Source organism: Periophthalmus magnuspinnatus, chromosome 20 (genome assembly GCF_009829125.3).
Source record: "Periophthalmus magnuspinnatus isolate fPerMag1 chromosome 20, fPerMag1.2.pri, whole genome shotgun sequence".
Lineage (NCBI taxonomy): Eukaryota > Metazoa > Chordata > Actinopteri > Gobiiformes > Gobiidae > Periophthalmus > Periophthalmus magnuspinnatus.
Genome location: NC_047145.1, coordinates 485231 through 504850, shown reverse-complemented (window position 1 = coordinate 504850; position 19620 = coordinate 485231). Strand labels below are relative to the sequence as shown.

The 19620-nt window shown below is 40.3% G+C and overlaps 1 protein-coding gene across 2 annotated transcripts in view; it reads right to left on the bottom strand.

Annotated features, from left to right (window-relative positions):
- Positions 1–19403, bottom strand: part of rnpc3 (RNA-binding region (RNP1, RRM) containing 3) — a 31292-nt gene extending 11889 nt beyond the window's left edge. Inside the window, exons 1-10 of one of the 2 annotated variants that reach the window (XM_055230020.1) lie at positions 18976–19403; positions 18853–18900; positions 18662–18774; positions 17714–17797; positions 15877–15988; positions 11985–12053; positions 10231–10349; positions 8590–8715; positions 7397–7536; positions 1378–1563 (exon numbers count right to left, since the gene is read on the bottom strand). In XM_055230020.1, the coding sequence (XP_055085995.1) occupies positions 1378–1563; positions 7397–7536; positions 8590–8715; positions 10231–10349; positions 11985–12053; positions 15877–15988; positions 17714–17797; positions 18662–18774; positions 18853–18900; positions 18976–19128 (1150 nt within the window). In that variant the 5' untranslated portion in view covers positions 19129–19403. The remainder of the gene's footprint in view (positions 1–1377; positions 1564–7396; positions 7537–8589; positions 8716–10230; positions 10350–11984; positions 12054–15876; positions 15989–17713; positions 17798–18661; positions 18775–18852; positions 18901–18975) is intronic. The other variant, XM_033985888.2, reaches the window with a different exon arrangement.
- Positions 19404–19620: the final 217 nt, after the last annotated feature.

Sequence of the window (19620 nt, the reverse complement as noted above, 5' to 3'; positions counted from 1 at the left end):
TGCGCCCATGATCACTTCCTGTTTGGAACGCGGCGGCGGCAGGTTAGCTACGTCCATTTATATAAACAGACTATGTTTGTACTTGTAGCCTAGTGGTAAACTTGGGTATTACCTTATAGTAATAGAAAGGTGGGTTAGGGTTTATCCTTCAGTATTAAAACTTTACTAAAACTAGTCACAAGAGTAAGTAGTAAAAAGTAAATTTACTGCATAAATAATAAGTGACATGTGATTCCCAATATGGAACACAGGATCATTTTATATAATATTAAAATGAGATGAATATTTAATCATTTCATTACAGTGATTCAAAGTTAAACATAAATGGAGTTAAAATAATATAACTGTGGGTTTGTGTATTCAGCCTCGTGTTACTCTTGTTTCTATAATCTAACACTCCGTATACTCGATGCTGATTGGCTGTTCACTCCGTATACTCCATGCTGATTGGCTGTTCACTCCGTATACTCGATGCTGATTGGCTGTTCACTCCGTATACTCCATGCTGATTGGCTGTTCACTCCGTATACTCGATGCTGATTGGCTGTTCGCTCCGTATACTCGATGCTGATTGGCTGTTCGCTCCGTATACTCGATGCTGATTGGCTGTTCATTCTGTATACTCGATGCTGATTGGCTGTGTTCACTCCGTATACTCGATGCTGATTGGCTGTGTTCGCTCCGTATACTCGATGCTGATTGGCTGTTCGCTCCGTACACTCGATGCTGATTGGCTGTTCGCGCTGTATACTCGATGCTGATTGGCTGTGTTCACTCCGTAGACTCGATGCTGATTGGCTGTTGACTCTTTTCACTGCCTCGTGTTTGTGCACTACAGACTTATGAATGTTTGTCCATCAGAATCACTGGAGGTTTTCAGATTCAGGAATGTAATTATGTCATATTTTCAGATGTGCAGAAGCTTTTTCCATCGATGACACGGTTTTCTCACATTCTGTGTAATTAAATCAACTGTACTAATTATTTGTGCTCATTAATGTGCTCAGGTCTTTTTAATCAAGAGGTCGACAGCTGATCGTTTTTCAGTAAAAGCAGGAGCAGAGTTCAGTTTTGAGGAAGAATTGGACTATTTATATGTTGAATGTATATTACTGTTTGAGACGCTAATACTTTAATTTGTTTTTAATAAGATAAATTAAAACTGAATAGAAAATGTGATTGGAGTCGACGGAGCAGGACGTGCGCCCACGACTAGAACTAGAACGCACAATATCAGAACAGAACTCGTCACGTTAATACATTAGTTTTACTCGTCTCATCTGCGTTAAAATATCATTGGCCAGTAGAATGTTGTGATGTCATCGGACGCCATTTTGACGTGATAATCCTTTAAGTGTTTTTTTTTAAAAGACTCACCATCTCTGGAGAGTCGTCCTCGCTCCAGCTCCTTCCTGGAGATGACGTCTTTGGGCACGTCCTCGTCTTCGCTGTCGTCGTCGTCTTCTTGTGTTTCAGACGGCTGTGCGCTGGGGAAGAGCTTTCCAAATCCCTCGAGCACCTCTGCTGCCCCCTGTGTGCTCGGAGGGGCTTCTACATCCTCTTCTACAGGGCACAGAGAGAAAACACGACACAGATCAATGGAAGAAGTGAACATTTAACCACACCTATGTGCTCACGGAGAACGGAGTATAAGTCAAAAAATGCATAACAATGAAGAAAAAAATGCAGTTGTCAGGTTGTCTTGTAACGAAGATGTGAAATTACGACTTATATTCCACTGAGTATAAGTCACACCCCCAGACAAACTATGAAAAGTGCGATTTATAGTCCGGAAAATACAGTATGAGATTAAAATGTTATTAACAATACGATCACATTAGATACACTTAAGACTTTTATCTATCTCACAGTGGGGATATCGCAGTGTTGCAACAGCAAAGTGAATAAATTGTCACATTTTATACAGAGATTTTATACAGAGCCATTCACACACAGATTCATACATTCGTTCAGTGTTTTGCCCAAGGACACAACGGCAGCATTCATCTGTGGGAGTTAGAATCACACCGCCAACCTGTGGGTCAGTGGATCTGACCGCTCGACCGATGATGTTCATGTCGAGAACAGGATTCGAACCATCAACCCTCAGATCAGAGGTCAAACACTCTACCAACTGAGCCACTGTCGCCCAAAACAACGTCTACGAAAAAATCTAGATAAAGAAGAATTTACACAGCCTTAGATTAGAAAAAATATAATAAAACATGAAGGAAAGTGAAAGCCGAAGTTAAACCTGTCACTGGACAAATCGTTGTAGAAGTGAAGACGTTTTGCTGCTCGTCCAAGTTTCTTCTTCAGGTGTGGTCAGATTACGGTTGGACACTGAGCTACTGAAACTGGAAATAGCTTTTGTTTACAATTTCAGACCCACGTTTAACCTTTAATGGACATACTAGCTCGCTCTACTGTCCTCTTTGTTTCCTTTGTTTGCTTTGGTTCTGCAAATGGAGTTATATTTGGGGGATTAGGTCAAAACTAAGGCCCAATTTGTGTTGATGGAAGGATTGTCTTTGTTAACAAAAATATCTCTAACTCTTAGTCCATTTCCTCAGATCTGAACCTCACTCTGTTCAGTGGTTAGTGTCAAAACGTCTTCACTTCTACAACGTTTTGTCCAGTGACAGATTTAACTTTGGCTTTTACTCTGGGTCAGACCTGGACGATACACAATAAAAATGAAGAACACACTTAACACAATAATAACATAGTGACAGTAAAAGTAAAACTACAGAAACACTGCAGAAAACTGGACACGTCTGAGGAAATCACGAATCAAAACTAAACATTTCAAATCCAACTTCATAAAGAATAAAATCTAGATCTCGATAAGAATAAGACTCAGATAATAATGTTTATCCACTGATCTGAAGGTTTGTGGTTCAAATCCCACTGACCCACAGCAACTCCAGCTCCCACAGATGAATGATGTCGTCGTGTCATTGGGCAAGACACTTAACCCACACTGGTGTATAAACGTGTGAGCAGTTCTTTAGTGTAAATCTCTGTATAAATGTTCCCGTTTACCGTCTGTACTGGTTAATGTGGTTATCTTATGTTAACACGAGCACTGAGCCGTATGTGCCAAAACACATCACATCTGAACACGAGTCTCTCCATACGCCGCCATACGCCGCCATGTTCCCCGCCGCTCTGTGCTTCTTCGCCGGAAAAGCAGATTTTTCCGGCGTCTGCTTCTAAACAGGTGGAATTATTTAAATATTGTGAGGCAGATGGCTGAATAATCACTCCACTTTGTTTATTCTCTTCAGTAAAGCTCCGGCTCAGGGAGGAACGACGAGGCGCATCCTCTGTCACATCAGCTCTAGTTTGAGATCGTGACGCTTACGGCTTTATCTCACACGGCGACTGGAGCTCGCCGCGCTGAATAAAGACGAGATTTATATGAAAACTTAAAACAGACGATACAAAAACTACAGGCAGAAATGTAAACATACTTCAGTGTTTTTCTCTGTCGTGTTCTGTGTTTGTGTTTTGTGTTGACTTTTATGTGAAGCTGAAGTCGTTTTAAATGTGGTATAGAAATAAAATTGAATTAAACTGACTGAATTATTAATATAAAAATAAAAAAAGGTTAGAAAGTGCAGACTGGGACTAAATAAATTCGATTGTTATGGGCTGCCCTTTATTATCTCACATTTCTTTCTTTTTAAATGCATTTATTTTTAATTATTCTGATTACATTCTTATATTTATGTCATATTTGACCCATTTTTCTTTTTATTTACTGTTAGTGCTTTGAAATGTTTGTCAATCGATTGCATAACTACAACAGCAGAAGGTAAACTGTCATATTTTTGTACTTTAACACACGTCTAAAGGATCGCAAAAACATCTAATTATTATTGTTATTTCTATTTCTTTGTGCGTTTCCAGTTTTATTTGATCGTGATCCCATCCCGACTTTCTACTCCGAGTGAACGACTTGGATAGACTCGGGAATTGCCAATCCATGCTTCTGCACACATTGTCAAAGGAATTACGAGGAGCAGTGAGCCTGTTCAAATCCACGAAACCAGGGTAGAAGAAAAGACTTGTCATCCCCGTAAGGTGTGTGTGTGAGCGTGTGTGTGGTGCGTGTGCGTGCGAAAGTGTGGCTACGCACTGGAGCAAGAGGAAGCTTTTCTGATACAGTCTCAACACAGAAGTAGATCACAGCTTTCAGGAATAATCCCGCTCCTTATCTGCCGCTGCTTCCCTTTTCATTTAAATGGCTTGTTTATCAGACCTCCCTCCACTCCCCCAAAACAAGACTAATCCAAAAAGCAACCTGTCACTTTATCTGCCCCTCGCCTTCGACAGATCTTTTGTGTGCGACTTTGAGATCTGTTTTACTACTCGGGGTTTTGCAGCGGAGTGAAGTTGGAAGCGAGTGAGAAGAGAGATAAGGCGAACGGGGAACGCTCCGCTGACAGGAACACGGCCCCTGCTCCAGTGACATCGCTCCACACAGATAAACGTGAAGGTTTTTGGTGACGAGCTGGACTCTGGTTTGCACTTTGCGACAATACAACAATTTTAAAACTGATTTTCAAACCACAATGACAATAATAAACACACAAGTTGCGTAAAGTAAAACAGGATCTTTTAAAAATTCTCCCATCTGAGGTAAAATGTTTCCTCGTCACACACAGACCTGGAGTTGTGTTTTGTTTGATTTACACATGTTTAAATACACAAACCCTGCAGATTTAGGCTTCTCTCAAACTGAAAACACTCTGTTCCACCTTGTGATGTCATCATGTGGTGATACAGGAAGTGCTCCACTGTGTTTTTAAACTCCACACACCTTCATTTATAGAATCATCTGGATCATTTCAGTCCTGGAGTTGTCTCTTATCTCGACTGAACTAAAGGTAAAAGGAGGAGTTAACGTGAAAACTACCACTTGATGACATCACAAGGTGGAACGTCGCATTTTGAGCTTTGTAGATGTTACAGACTAATAATAAAGTGTAACTCAAACATGTGAATGAAACAAAACACAACTCCAGGTCTGTTTTTGAGGAGTTTTGTTAAAATATATGACCTTTAAAAACTACCATATGACATGTATTTGAATTTATTTTTACTAGAAAATTGCAAATAGGTAACCTGCTCCTTCCCTCACCTGGCCCCTCCCACCTCTCCTCACCTCTCCTCTTTGTTTCATTCTAGTGAAGGTGTGTGGAGTTTAAAAACATAGTGGAGCACTTCCTGTATCACCACATGATGACATCACAAGGTGTTTTCAGTTTGAGAGAAGAACTCAGCCTAAATCTGCAGGTTTGTGTGTTAAACATGTGAGAATGAAGCAAAAACACAACTCCAGGTCTGTGTGTGACATTAGAACAGATCAGAGTCAGACTTTTTTTTGCAGGTTTGGGGTAAAAATACAACAATTTAAGATTAAAAGTTGCTTCTTTAACAACTTCCTCTTAAACTTTTACAGCCAAACTTTTGAAGGTGAATCTTTCCATCTTTCATTTCGGGGCAGAACCACACTGACACTTGGGGAAGAGACCAATATTGCTGAATGTTTGAAAAGCCATTGCCTTCAATAAAAATGGAACTTAAAATGAAAACTTCGACGGCGGTAAAATATATGTATCAGAGTCTGAGAGCCCTTCTACAGACACAATTTAAAACTGGAAATGTAACTTTAGATTTGAACAAACTCAATAAAAGATTAAACGAAAAGTAAGAACATTTAGGTAAGTTCTGTGTGTTTTAAAACCAATTCTCAAAACTGTAAAGCTTCAGTTTCCATTGAATCATTTACCTTCATGAAGCTCTTCACACGACAGCATTTTTCAGTCTTAAACGATTTTTAAACATGAGACAAAAAGCACCGACGACAGACACGAGGAGAATCGGATGAGATTTTAAACCCCCGAGCGCAATATGGCAGCGAAGAGACCGCACGCCACAAGCTAAAAGTTTCTGATCTACAGTAAAATAACTCTGAACATTGCACTTCTGCTTTAAATTAGTCCAAACTGTGTTATTATTATTGGTGAAATGTGGAGCAGTGATTCAGATAAATGCTTTTAATGCACAGAAGGCTGGAGATAAACGACACAGGAAGTAGAGTCACTATCGTTAATCTGCAGCAGCTTCAGCCTGATCCTCGCTGTGTGGATCTAAACCGTGGATCTATACAAATAACTGGAGGGTCCTGCTGCTCAGAGCGTCTCAAGTCGGATTAGTGGCCACTCATTGGTACTGCAGCCAAAAAATCCCTCCTGCCCAGAAAAGACTGAAATGACAAACGGCTCGTGTTCGACTGACGGGGACTGACGGGGAACGACGGGGAACTGACGAGGAACTGACGAGGAACTGACGGGGACTGACGGGGAACTGACGGGGGACTGACGGGGGACTGACGGGGACTGACGGGGGACTGACGTGGACTGACGTGGACTGACGGGGGACTGACGGGGGACTGACGGGGAACTGACGGGGGACTCAGGGGGACTGACGGGGGACTGCCGGGGGACTGACGGCGACCTACAACTTTCACAAAGGTTGAATTTTCTGGCGATTTTTACCTTTTTTCAAATCATAAACTTTTTCTCAGCCCAAAATCCGTCCGTTGTCTTAAAAACACTTTAGCATCGTTAGCTTCAGCTTCACTCTCCGTCCGCTCTACATAAACTCAAGCTCTGATTGGTCAGAGCCGTCACATGGTACGACATGAAGGAGCAGGTGAGCGACGTGAACGAGCCGCGGGTTTAGAACATCAGAAGCTCCTGAAGCACAAACTTTAGCATTTATAATTTTTATTTTTTTTATTATTCTCTAACCTCCTTCGTGGCCGCTCCGTTCGCTCCCGTCGCTCAAAGTCTAATGGCGTTTAGCTCAACATGTTCTATGGGCAGGACCGAATGTACCGAACCGCTAAAGTTAAAACTGGCGACGTGCGTCATTGAGCGTGTCCCATGTTTAGACCACTTCATGTAAACGGACACACGTGAGGATCTACTCTCACCTTTTTACTTTTAGAGAATGTGTCAAACTGGATTGATCCTGACGGCGTCACGTGTGCGTCTGCGTGTCCGTCGGCCCCTGACGCTCTGTTTTATTGGCTGTTGCCGTGGTGATGTTTTGTGTTTACGATATGACTGAGCGGCTCAGAGTCGCTCGGACACAAACACAGGTTTAAAATCACATACGAGGATCCTAAATCGGGTCAAATCGGAGGTAAACTCGGTCCTACGTTGTGTGTGTGGCTTAAAATAAAAACGTTTAAGTGTTTTTTCTGTGTTCGGGGAGTGTGCGGCGACGGCAGAGGACGTTTCACACGGTTATGTTTCTGTTTACGTCCAATAACAGTGTAGAGTGACCTTTGAACCTACGGACACGCTGATCTCGTTACCTCTTTGTTCACTCGGGGACGCCACGCCGGGTCCGGACGACTCCACTTTTGTCTCTGAAACCGAAATGTGAAACTCGATTTTCTTGTGTCCGGTCGGATGCGGCTGCTCAAACACGTCTGACGGCTGCAGCGCCGGGGCACTTAGGGCAGAAGAAGAAGAAGACGACAAAAAAGAAGATAAAAATCAACACTTATGTCCCGGGGGATTTCATTCTGCTCCAGAGAAGAGACAAAACTGAAACTTAAACAAAAGAAACGGCCTGAAAAATACTTCACCACTTCAGTGCTATTGTCATCTGTGTGATTATTATTATGCCTCTAGAAATCTCCTCAGAGGACAGATCCATGGGTTTATCATGGGGCTTATTCAGCACTGTGTGAGCCAGCAGTAGGTCTAATACACATGGGGTTTATTCAGCACTGTGTGAGCTGGCTGTGATTGTAGTACACATTTATTCAGTGCTGTTTGAGCCAGCCATGGAACTCAGTATATGGGGTTTATTCAGTACTGTTTGAGCCAGCTGTGGTACTCAGTATATGGGGTTTATTCAGTGCTGTTTGAGCCAGCCGTGGAACTCAGTATATGGGGTTTATTCAGTGCTGTTTGAGCCAGCTGTGGAACTCAGTATATGGGGTTTATTCAGTCCTGTTTGAGCCAGCTGTGGCCCTAGTACATGTGGGATTTATTCAGTACTGTTTGAGTTGGCTGTCATACTCGGTATATGGGGTTTATTCAGCGCTGTTTGAGCCGGCTGTGGTTGAACTGCGGTGGTGCAGTTTCCTCAGTGTCCAGTAGGCCGTGCTAAAGGACAAACTGCTTCAAACTGGATTACTTGGATATACATTTCCAAACTATTTAATTAAACTTTTGACACGTGATGATCTTATTTTATCGGAGAAGCACTGACCTCACTGACTCTGAGAAGTCACGTGTCGAGCTCCAATACCGGTTCTCGTATCGATCATCTAGATATTGATTTTTCTGAACAGCCTTATTCAGGTCAAACTAAAGACTCGACTCAGCCCACTGTGTATTATTTGTTTTGTGGTTTGTTGCTACGGTGAAACACTCCCAGAGCCTCAAAAGCACATCTTAACGGGAGAACATTTAGCGTCTGGAGATTGGCGTTCCCGTTTTAGACACCGGTGAGCGCCGCGTGGAGACGAGCGGTGACATGGCTGACTGGCTGTACCTCTGGGATTCTGCTTTAGGAGCGAACAGGAGAGACTTGATCCGGGGCTTCTTTCGTTCGGAGGATGCCTTTTGTCTCAGCGGTCTCTTGCACGCTTGGTTGACCAGCCCCATCACACGTGCGATCCTGAAATAGCACAGAGACGTCGGAAAAAGGGGAAAGAATTAGCAGGTTTAGAACAGTTTTTGACAAAATCACGAGGAACGCGGTTTAGTAACAACGTACTGGTTTGGATTAATAAAAACATAAGGTCGACCAGGAGAGGGCGATGTTGACAAAAATGAAAAGAGCTCGATATTTTTGGACTTTTCCCGATGCCGATATTCAGACGATATTATGTCAAACCACAGATTTTTAGCGTAACAGCCTTAAATCTCCAGCAGGGGGCGATATTTTGTTTTGGTCGACCTGCTGCTGTGAAGACGACGCCGCTCTCTTAAAGTAAATTAGTAAAACAAGGTCGTAGATGAGTTTATAATCAAATAAAATTGTATATTTGGGGAAAAAAATGTCAAATCTGCTCTACATAATCGGCCAAAAAACATCGGCAAACCTTATCGACCATTGGTTTCTCTGGATTCTAATCAATCGATATCAGCTACGAAAAACAAAACAAAAACATATCGGTCGATCTCTATGTCAAAATATGAAAACTGTGCTAAAAAGTTCTTGTAAATTTGCTGGTTGAGGTTAAAGTTTAGCAATAAACAGAAATAATACGATTGTTTGGACATTGCATTTCAATATTATTCATTTTTTAATATATTTTCTGTTAATCTGAGCCTCAAAACACAACGACTCATTTACACTTTTATATTGAGACGTAAATGCAGACACAGTTTAAAATCATTTCCCAGGACTTTCCCAGGACATTTTTAGTTCTATAATCACAGACCGGCTCTTTTTTAAACAGTTTTTACATTAAACACGTGCGCTAAGCCTGAGTCTGTACCAAAGTCCACAATTACTGCAAATTAATTACATCCCAAGGCAAAAACACACATTTTTATCATCAAGATTCTCCAAAATATTTTCTGTTGGAACTGAAATTAGACGGAGAACACGCGTGAATCCATTACGTCGACTTAAAATAAACGAGTGTTATCAACTCATTTTATTTGAATGGTTCTTTGTCCTGTGCTGTGATTAAAAAACACGACAATAAGAAGATGTAACATGTGCAAAAAAGGTGTAGAAATAAGAAAAAAAGGTGTAATTCTCTGCATTTTGGTGGATTTTAGGTCCAAAATGTGGCAGTAAAAGTCCCAATAAACAGCAAAATATATGTCTGGAAAACAGGACAATTATTTTTCGTGTTTTTCAGATTTTCCAGGTCACGTGTGAACCCTGAATAAAAGTAAATCTGTTTAAGTTGATGACCTCTGACCTCTTCCTGTCCCTAACACCCGCTCTCCTCGTCTTCCCTTCCTCGTTTACCTTCCCTCCTCTGTTTTCTATCTCTTATTCCTTCCATCTTCCAGGTATAAGTGGGATTCAAGCCTCGAGAGCCGTCCGCCTCCCTCTGGACATCAGCTCATCTTGTTTTCTTAAATAAATTCATATTATTTAACCGTATTTTCAGGTCGTTGTTTATTTGAGCGTTGTGTTTGGACGGTATCGTCACGCCGCTGCTCGTCTCACCTCTCTTTAACGTCGTCGTCTTCGCTCTCGTACTCAGACTCCTCGCTGGAGCCGTCCTGTCGGGGCAGGGGGGGGTTTTCAGGAGGAGGAACAGGAGGAGCCGGGGCCAAAACCTCGTACTGAAAAGAAACGAGCAAAAAGAGTCAGTTTATGTGAAATATATAAACAACAAACGACTTTACAACAGACGGATATTACAGTGTATTTATTTTATCTTGAGTTAATATTTATAAAGTGAAGGAGCTGCTCTTCAAACTCCATTATGACCAAAATAAGCTTCGGTTACACATCCTGAAACACGTTATATCGATACAGAGAAATATCACGATAAACGATAATATTGAAAGTATTTAAACTATCAGTAAATCCTTTTTAAAAATACACTTAAAAGACATGAGCTGCAACAGGGAAACAGCAAAATGAAGCCACAATTCAAGAAAGTTATGTATGTGTAATAACTCAAACGTCTGTTATTAAAGAAAATCCACTCGTCTGGTCTGAGTCGTGTCCAGTTTAGTCCAGATGAAGCTGGTTCCAGTTCTGGTTTTGTTCTGGTTTAATTCTGGTTTAGATCTGGATTAATCTGAGTTTAGTCTCACGTTTGAGTCAAACTGTCACAGAAAACCTGAATTAAAATGTGATTTTTAAAGTGTTCAGACACGTGGGCCAATCAGAGAACTGCATCTGAGAATACTGAGAATACTGAGAGTACTGAGAATACTGAGAGTACTGAGAATACTGAGAATACTGAGAATACTGAGAGTACTGAGAATACTGAGAGTACTGAGAATACTGAGAATACTGAGAATACTGAGAGTACTGAGGATACTGAGGATACTGAGAATACTGAGAATACTGAGAATACTGAGAGTACTGAGAATACTGAGAGTACTGAGAATACTGAGAGTACTGAGAATACTGAGAATACTGAGAGTACTGAGAATACTGAGAGTACTGAGAATACTGAGAATACTGAGAATACTGAGAGTACTGAGAATACTGAGAGTACTGAGAATACTGAGAATACTGAGAATACTGAGAGTACTGAGGATACTGAGGATACTGAGAATACTGAGAATACTGAGAATACTGAGAATACTGAGAATACTGAGAATACTGAGGATACTGAGAATACTGAGGATACTGAGAATACTGAGAATACTGAGAATACTGAGAATACTGAGAATACTGAGAATACTTTACACAGTGTTCAATATATATACATACATATATAACACTGGACATAAAAATAATCAGACCCATGTTTTTATAATTATTACCAATATTATTATCATCATCATTATTACCATTATTATAAATACCATAATTATTCTTATTATTCTTATTATTATGAACATGTTATTATTCTCATTGTGGTCACATCTGTAGGAGAATGTTTTTAAATCAGAGATAGATCTTAGTGTCACGATTCTCACGGGCAAAATACTTAAAATATCATGATATTATTAATGTTCTACAGTTTAAAAACGTTGTGGATAATTATAATTTGAATGTCCTGAAAGTTCCATATTTAAACAGCTGTTATAATAATGTGATAATATTGTGAAACAACAGTGAGGACATTTGTTCTGCTCATTCTGGAGACATAAACGTCTTTATCTTTGGTGAGTCTCACGATCTTTTTACCTCGATAAATGATGTGCTTGTTTATGTCTCATCCTCGTCACAGTGTACAGTTGGATATTGTTCCTACAGGAGCGTGTGGTTTGAGTTTATACATCGGCTTCACTCACCGTCGGGGGCCTCACTGTGACGGGGCCAAAAGGACAAGGCAGGTGCATTTTGTTCATCAGATGCAGAACCTGAGCAGAACCAAAATAATCACAAGAGAAACTCAAATCAAACTCAAACATGCAGCTTGAACTGTGCACCACACGTGAAACAGACACGAGCACAGCGGAATTTAAAACAGAACAGGCTGAGAAAGGTGAAAAACAGAAAACTCCAGATGAACCTGTGCAGCTCAACAGCACCACCAAGAGGACAGAGCGAGGAAAGACTCTGGAAAAGGCTTCACTGCTCTCAGGGAAATGTTAAGCCCATAACTCACGCCTCCCACTTACGTTTTATTATTAATACTAGCTTAGCTTAGCTTAGCGGCCCAAATTGAAAGTTAAAAGGGAAATGTTGACTGTTTGATCTGAGGTTGGACACGGTTCAAACTCCCCCGGGACCTTTTCCACGCTAATGTTTTTAAAGTTACAGTGTAAAAGTGAGAATTTGAAAGGCTCATGCAAATACGGACGCGTTCTGCAAATTCTCCTTTATACAATTCAAACAGGTGTGGATGTAAACACAAGTGTGGATTTACACGTCAAAGAGAAGCGTCGTGCAGAGGAACAACATCATATTCAGAATGTTCATGTTTGTGTTTAAGTCAACGTGACACTGAGCTGGAGCTGAGAAAACGTTTAAAACTCACTGATGGTAAATAAACTGTCAGACTGAGCCGTGTGTCTACGGAACAGAGTAAAAGTAGTAAAGTACTGCACATACGTTCAGATTTTATGTACCTGTACTTTACTTAAATGCATTTTACTGTGGTACTTTTGACTTTTACTTGAGAACATTTGAGAGCAGTATCTGTACTTTCTTCTCCACTACATTTTTGAACTGGAAAAGTAAAAGTATTTTTCTTATAGTGTGTGAGCTGCTGAAAAGGCTGAGGGTTTATTTTTAACACGTTTATAATTTGAACAAAACAAAAATATAAAAAAAATGAAAACGGTTGAAAAAAAAAAACAAAAAAAAACGATCGATTCAGTTGGAAAATTTTAACACTGACTTTGATTTATATGTGAAAAAAAAGAACTATACTCCAGAATTAATTAAAATAAAAACTAAAAGAAATCGTTCTGCCGATATCGACCGATGCCACAGTAAAGACAGAAAACAGATTTTATTTACTTAAAACTAAAATAAAATGAGACGGAACTGATATAAATAGAAAAAAAAATTGATTCATTTGTTTCTGTTGAACAAAATTCAGCTCAAATCTTTATCAAAATCTCCACATTTGAAGATTTAAAGACTCAAAATCTGTGAGAAATACTTTTACTTTTTACTCTTTAAGAACATTTCTAAACAGGTACTTTAATACTTTTACTTAAGTAGATTATTTCATGTGATACTTTTACTTTTACTGGAGTACATCAGTGAGTACTTTCATTCCATGTTTCTTTGTAGGACTCATATTCCTCATGAGTCTGAGTGTTTTTGTTATAATCTGATGTGATTGGAGCTGTGGACAGTTGGATAAGTCTCTTCTTTTGCTTCTTTCTTCTGTTTCCTGCTGCAGCTCAGGTCTTTTTTGTTCAAATGCTTCTCTGGGTTTATCTTGTTGTATTTTTATCGTGTCAGTTGCCTAAAGTCGTTTCAGTTTAATCGTTTATCGCAGTATTTCTCAGGCCCACAGACACGAGCTCTACACCGGGGTCTTCACTCACATGTGCTTCAGGTGTAGGGAGTATTATACTCTGTGATGACGTGGGTTAGATCGAGCTCAGAGACAAGTTCCTCTGATTTACAAATAAAACTAGTGCTCTTAAAATCAACCAAATGAGTGTGAAGAACCTCAACAGTTTAAAGAACTACTACTACTACTACTACTACTACTACTACTACTACTACTACTACTACTACTACTACTACTACTACTACTACTACTACTACTACTACTACTACTGCATATAATGGTTTGAGTAAAGAAACGTGAATACACATGGTCCAGTGAGGTTCCTCTGGTTCAGTGAGGTTCTTCTGGTCCAGTGAGGTTCTTCTGGTCCAGTGAGGTTCTTCTGGGAAAGTGAGGTTCCTCTGGGAAAGTGAGGTTCCTCTGGGAAAGTGAGATTCTTCTGGTCCAGTGAGGTTCCTCTGGGAAAGTGAGGTTCCTCTGGGAAAGTGAGGTTCTTCTGGTCCAGTGAGGTTCTTCTGGGAAAGTGAGGTTCTTCTGGGAAAGTGAGGTTCCTCTGGGAAAGTGAGGTTCTTCTGGGAAAGTGAGGTTCCTCTGGGAAAGTGAGGTTCCTCTGGGAAAGTGAGGTTCTTCTGGTCCAGTGAGGTTCTTCTGGGAAAGTGAGGTTCTTCTGGGAAAGTGAGGTTCCTCTGGGAAAGTGAGGTTCTTCTGGGAAAGTGAGGTTCCTCTGGGAAAGTGAGGTTCCTCTGGTCCAGCGAGGTTCCTCTGGTCCAGCGAGGTTCCTCTGGTCCAGCGAGGTTCCTCTGGTCCAGCGAGGTTCGTCCGTTGAGTTATTTTAATAGCCTCTTTTTCCAGTCCAAGTTTAATTTGTTTCATCCCTGACAGTTTGAAGCTCACTAGCGCCTCACAGTGGTCACGTGGTGTCGCTGTGGCGTGTTCTTTCAGCTGATTTAAACAGATTTCGGCGCCGTCTTTCTACTGGTTGTTGCAGGACGACAGCGCCATCTGCAGCCCGACTCCTTCAGGACAGAATCTCAGGTGTGCGAGAGTAAAAAAGCCCCTCGTCCCGGTTTAAAGACAGAGACAAAACCTGTTTGAATCAGCTGACCAATCACGTCACAGCAGCGCCCACTGCAGTTGTGTCCACGTCTTTAAGATATTTGTGGTCTAGAGGTTTCATTAAACTGCAGTGTAAACATAAAGAAACGGAGTGAAGAGCAGGAGAGACATTCACCAAACTACTGCCTTAATATTTCTAAAGTTTAGCAAAGGAGCTGCTCGTCAAACTCCATCACGACAAACAGAAGCTTCGCTCGACCTTCCACAAAAACACACGAAACACGACGTCTCTGCAGAGAAGTACTGCGATAAACGACAACACTGAAAATACTTCAAACAAGTGACACGATTAAAATAATTATTCAACCATCTGCAGCTCAAATCTCATCACATGACAAATAAAATCACAAAAATGTCCCCGTTATTGCAAAGAAAACGTTAAATATAGAGCCAAAAAATGAAACAGAGTGAAGAGTGAAGAGACATTCAGAAAACTGCAGCCCAGAGTACACAGAGATGAAGAATACTGCATTTAGTTACAGACTCAACACCTGAATTAAAATGTGCTTTATGAGTACTGTGATCTGAATACTGCGAATACTTTTACACAGAGCTGCATTGTATTTTAGCCAAAAAAACGTGACATATTATAATTATAAAAACAGCTTTATTTATGTTGCTCTGCTTGTTATTCATTCATTTATGTCCAATTAGAGACAAACACACACAAACACACACAAACACACACAAAAAGAGCTGCACTTTCTATTTTTCTCATTCATTCTGTGCAGCTCAAGCCTAAAGTGCAGTACCTCCATGTATTTGTTGTAATTCCATAAAGTAACTGTACTCTGAGTCTGAATATCACCAAATGAAAGAGTAATTGTACAACATTATCATTCAGAATATGTATTTCCGGTCTAGGCCTGTCACTTCTTGTTCAGTATTTGAAAGAAAAACAATATATTTTGGGCTCAATATTTACATTTTGGGTTATTTTTTATCTATTTCAGCTGTAAAAGTTTGAATAAATAACTCGTCTGACTCATTACAGCTTCAAACTAACAACTAAAGTGTCTCATTTTGCTGTTTATTTATTATTATTTTAGTTGCACGAGTTTGTTTCATGCTAATCGTGTGTTTTCTGGACTCACCTGAACATAAAACTTGGGCACGCTGATGAGGGCGTGTGTGATGTTTGCCAGGGTGGCGTTTGAAGGCGGGGGATATAAATATTTTAAAATGGGGTTTGCTTGAAATTTCAACCTGGAAAGAAAGAAAATAGTTAGAATTCTTCTCCAAACTGCCTTTAAAGACACTCTCCTAGTTCCTTTAACAACATCCACGCCACAGTAATGAATAGGTGCTTCAGGAGGTAAGCGGTTAGTGCGACAGCTTATTCCTAACATGACAAGTGCTCCAGCCAACACAATGTAAAACCGAGCTATTAAGGGGCACTGGGACCGCCGTGCCGCGTCAGCAGAACCAGCTTATCTTCACATAATAACTTTCATAAGGCCTCGTACGACACGGGAGAACAAATCTAAAAGTGCTTGGGTCTAATAAGGTGTGGGCCCGAACAGAACATGAAATTTAACCCGCCGCGAGGCTCCGCACCGACGCCGAGCGAAGAACACAGCCCAAAGTCTCACTGCAGCTCGATGTGAAATCATATCCAGCCGCCGTTTGGATCTGAGTTTGAATTGTTGTGCTATTAGAGGTGGAGTGTACAGAAACGCTGACGCTATTCACTGCAAGTTTGACGATAAACACAAACTTTGGCTGTGTAATACTGCGTGATATTTATACATTTCTCTAGTACAGAGTGTGGAAGTCTGTCCTGTGTTCGTACTGTGTGTATCGCTGCTAAAAAATGAATGTTTTTGTGTAATTATTATCACGTGAAGTTGAGCAAAAATCAACTTTTAATGTGATTAAGATTAAGGACGACCTGATCCAGCCTTTTCAGGTCTGATACGATTCTGATATTAAAGGAACGTCTGCTGATCCTCGACGTCAACAGACACAAAAAAGACTGAAAACAGCATTTAAAACAAAAGAAAACAAAAGTAATATATGACAAAACTGATCCAAATGTGTTAAGTAAATCTTATTCGTCTAAAGTAACGACAGAACAACTTTTATTTACACAAAGTTCAAACATTCTGAGACGTTTTGGACCAAATCTGCCCAGTAAATCGTCCCCGTTACATCACGTATATGTCCAACCAAGATATCGACTGAACCGATATTTGGAGACGATATCTGATCCAGCAAATTTGTCCAATATCGTGTCGGTGTCTTTACAAATCTCAATAATGGTCCAGGCTCAGTAGGGCTCTGTCATGTTTGGGGTTCAAGTGTTGTACAGAAAGTGAATGGGAAGTAAAACTATCACAAAACTGCAGAAATACCACATCTGAGGCTCATTTGAAAGAGACAAAACAAAGGAAGTTTTCTTATTTTAACCCTGACGCCTTTTTCCCTAGAGATTCTACATAGAAAAAAACAATCTTATTTTGTATATCCCCCAAACAGTGATTATCTCCCACTTCTAACTGAAAATGGAGAGTGCATTTTACAAAAGCACGTTCTCGTTTATGTCCGTATCACCATTAAAGCACAGCTATAATTTTACCTATTCAAACCTGAGAGTGTCGTCAGCTCGATACCTCACATCTTATAAAAAACAGTGGGTGCCAGGACGTATAAACTGCACCGAGGGCTGCTACGGGCTGAGATGTTGTCAGTTTTACAGCCTCTGCTCCTGTCTCCTGCCTCCACAGAACCGACGCGTCTAATTGGACACGGAGCAGCTGACATCTCCTGACCAGAAGCTCCTACTGCGCTGGGTTAGGTCTGTCAGTTAGCCTCAAGACAGAGCAATGCAAACTCCCAGCAAAGTGTAGGAGGACTGTCCAGTGCGGTCAGATTAACGATGATGCAACCGGCCTGTCCATCAGAGCGAGAGCCATGTGGAGCAGCACTTACCCGAGGCTTGGTGCGAGGCTGTCTTCTGAAAAGGGAATACTCGGTTTGGGCTCCGGCCGCTTCTGTTCTGTGGGAGTTTTGTCTCTGCAGAATGAAAATATAAAACACTTATAAAGTCTGATTTAAGTCCTGAAGAAGATTTGATTGAACAGTCACATAACGACATGACCAGGCAAAAGTTTGGACAAACCACCTCATGCAGTGTTTTTCTTTATTTTTTGCTACTTTTACATTTTATACACACACAAGAGAACAAATATATGAAGTCAGATATATGGGATTATGTAGCAAAGACAAAAGGTAAATAACTCTACATTTTGTAAATACTAAAATCGTCAAACTAGCTGTCCTTTCAGTCATTTTATTTTTTTCTTTACTACATAATTCCATACATTTTGTCTTATATATTTGATGTCTTCTGTGTGTATTTAAAATGTAGAAAGTAGAAAAAATAAAGAAAAAAAAAAAACACTGAATGAGAAAGTGTGTATGTTTTTGCTTCCATAGGTGAGGGCTGTGTAGGTCTGTGCCCTGCAGGTTCTTTTTAGAGGTGAATTAGCTGAACAATTTTGTATTTATTTTATTTTATTTTATTTTTTATTTTTTGCTCCAGTTTAATCTTGAACTTAATGTGTTCATAATCACAGGTCATGGTCCTTTTCAGTGTTCATTTCAGTTTTAACTTGGTTTATTTATTATTGTTTCTCACAGTTATAATTATCTGGTTGTTGGCGTCTTTCAGTTTCCCAAAAACTGCTACAAAAATCTGATGCATTATTATTTTTATGATTATTATTCTGATTATTATTATTAGTTGTAATATCATTCCAGTAAATAAATGGTTGGTTGGGTGTATTAAGCAGTATCTGTAAACGTCTATAACACTGTGTATTTGAGCTTATGGTGTGTGTCATTAAAGCTCTGACATATTTTAAATTAGTTCATTACCTGATTTTTGTCACTGGTGGATCTTTTAATGATACAACAGAATCTTGACCTTTTGCAAACTCTACCACAAGAGTCTGACCCAGGACCTGCAGCTGATGCAGCCGCACCAGCGCCTGACAGGGAAGAAAACGGGAAAATCAGACTAAACATGAACGAGTCAAGAACTCGGGACAAACAGGAGAGAAACAAACCTTAGCAGCAAAACGCTCGGTCCTGAAAGTGGCAAAAGCTGCATTTTTCTGTTTAAAAGCAAAATAAAGTATTAAAAAACTCACAAATGTAATATAAAGAGTTTAGTGAGACTCTGAACCCACCATCCGGCCCCGGCTCGCACAGACTCGCACAGACTCGGCTCCAAAGTGCTGCAGCAGATCTTCTTTCTCCTCTTTGCTCAGCTCTGGGGGAAGCTGTCGGACCAGCAGCGTTTTACTCACGTTTGACTTCGGATTCTCTTCAGTCTTTTCCATTTTATTCAAATAATTAAATGTTTCCAGACAGAGAGTCCGCTTCTGCGAGAATCAAATATATCCACACAAATCCAGCCCCGAGCTCAACAAACGCATCAAATCTCTGTTTTATTAAACTTAAACCGACACGAATCAAACAAAAACATTTGAGTTTTAAAGTTTTGTGGCTTTTTCCATTGATCAGCGGCTTTAAACGGAGCTAAAAAGAACTTCTGAATGAATAAACCTGTGCTAAGCTAAACTAAGCTACTGCGCATGCGCTCAGGCTTCAAAACAAACTCACTTCCGCGTTTGTCCCCTGCAGAACGCGCCACAGCGACACCGCGTGGACAGGAGAGGAACGGCGGATTGATTTTTAATTTTTCTTTGTTTGTTATAAAGAGTTTACTGTATATTTTATTCACTAATTTACTAAATAAGTCAAAATCTGAAACACTGACAATTTGACTGTCTTTGTGGCACAGCTTTGAGCAGTGTTTATTTAGTCTTTTC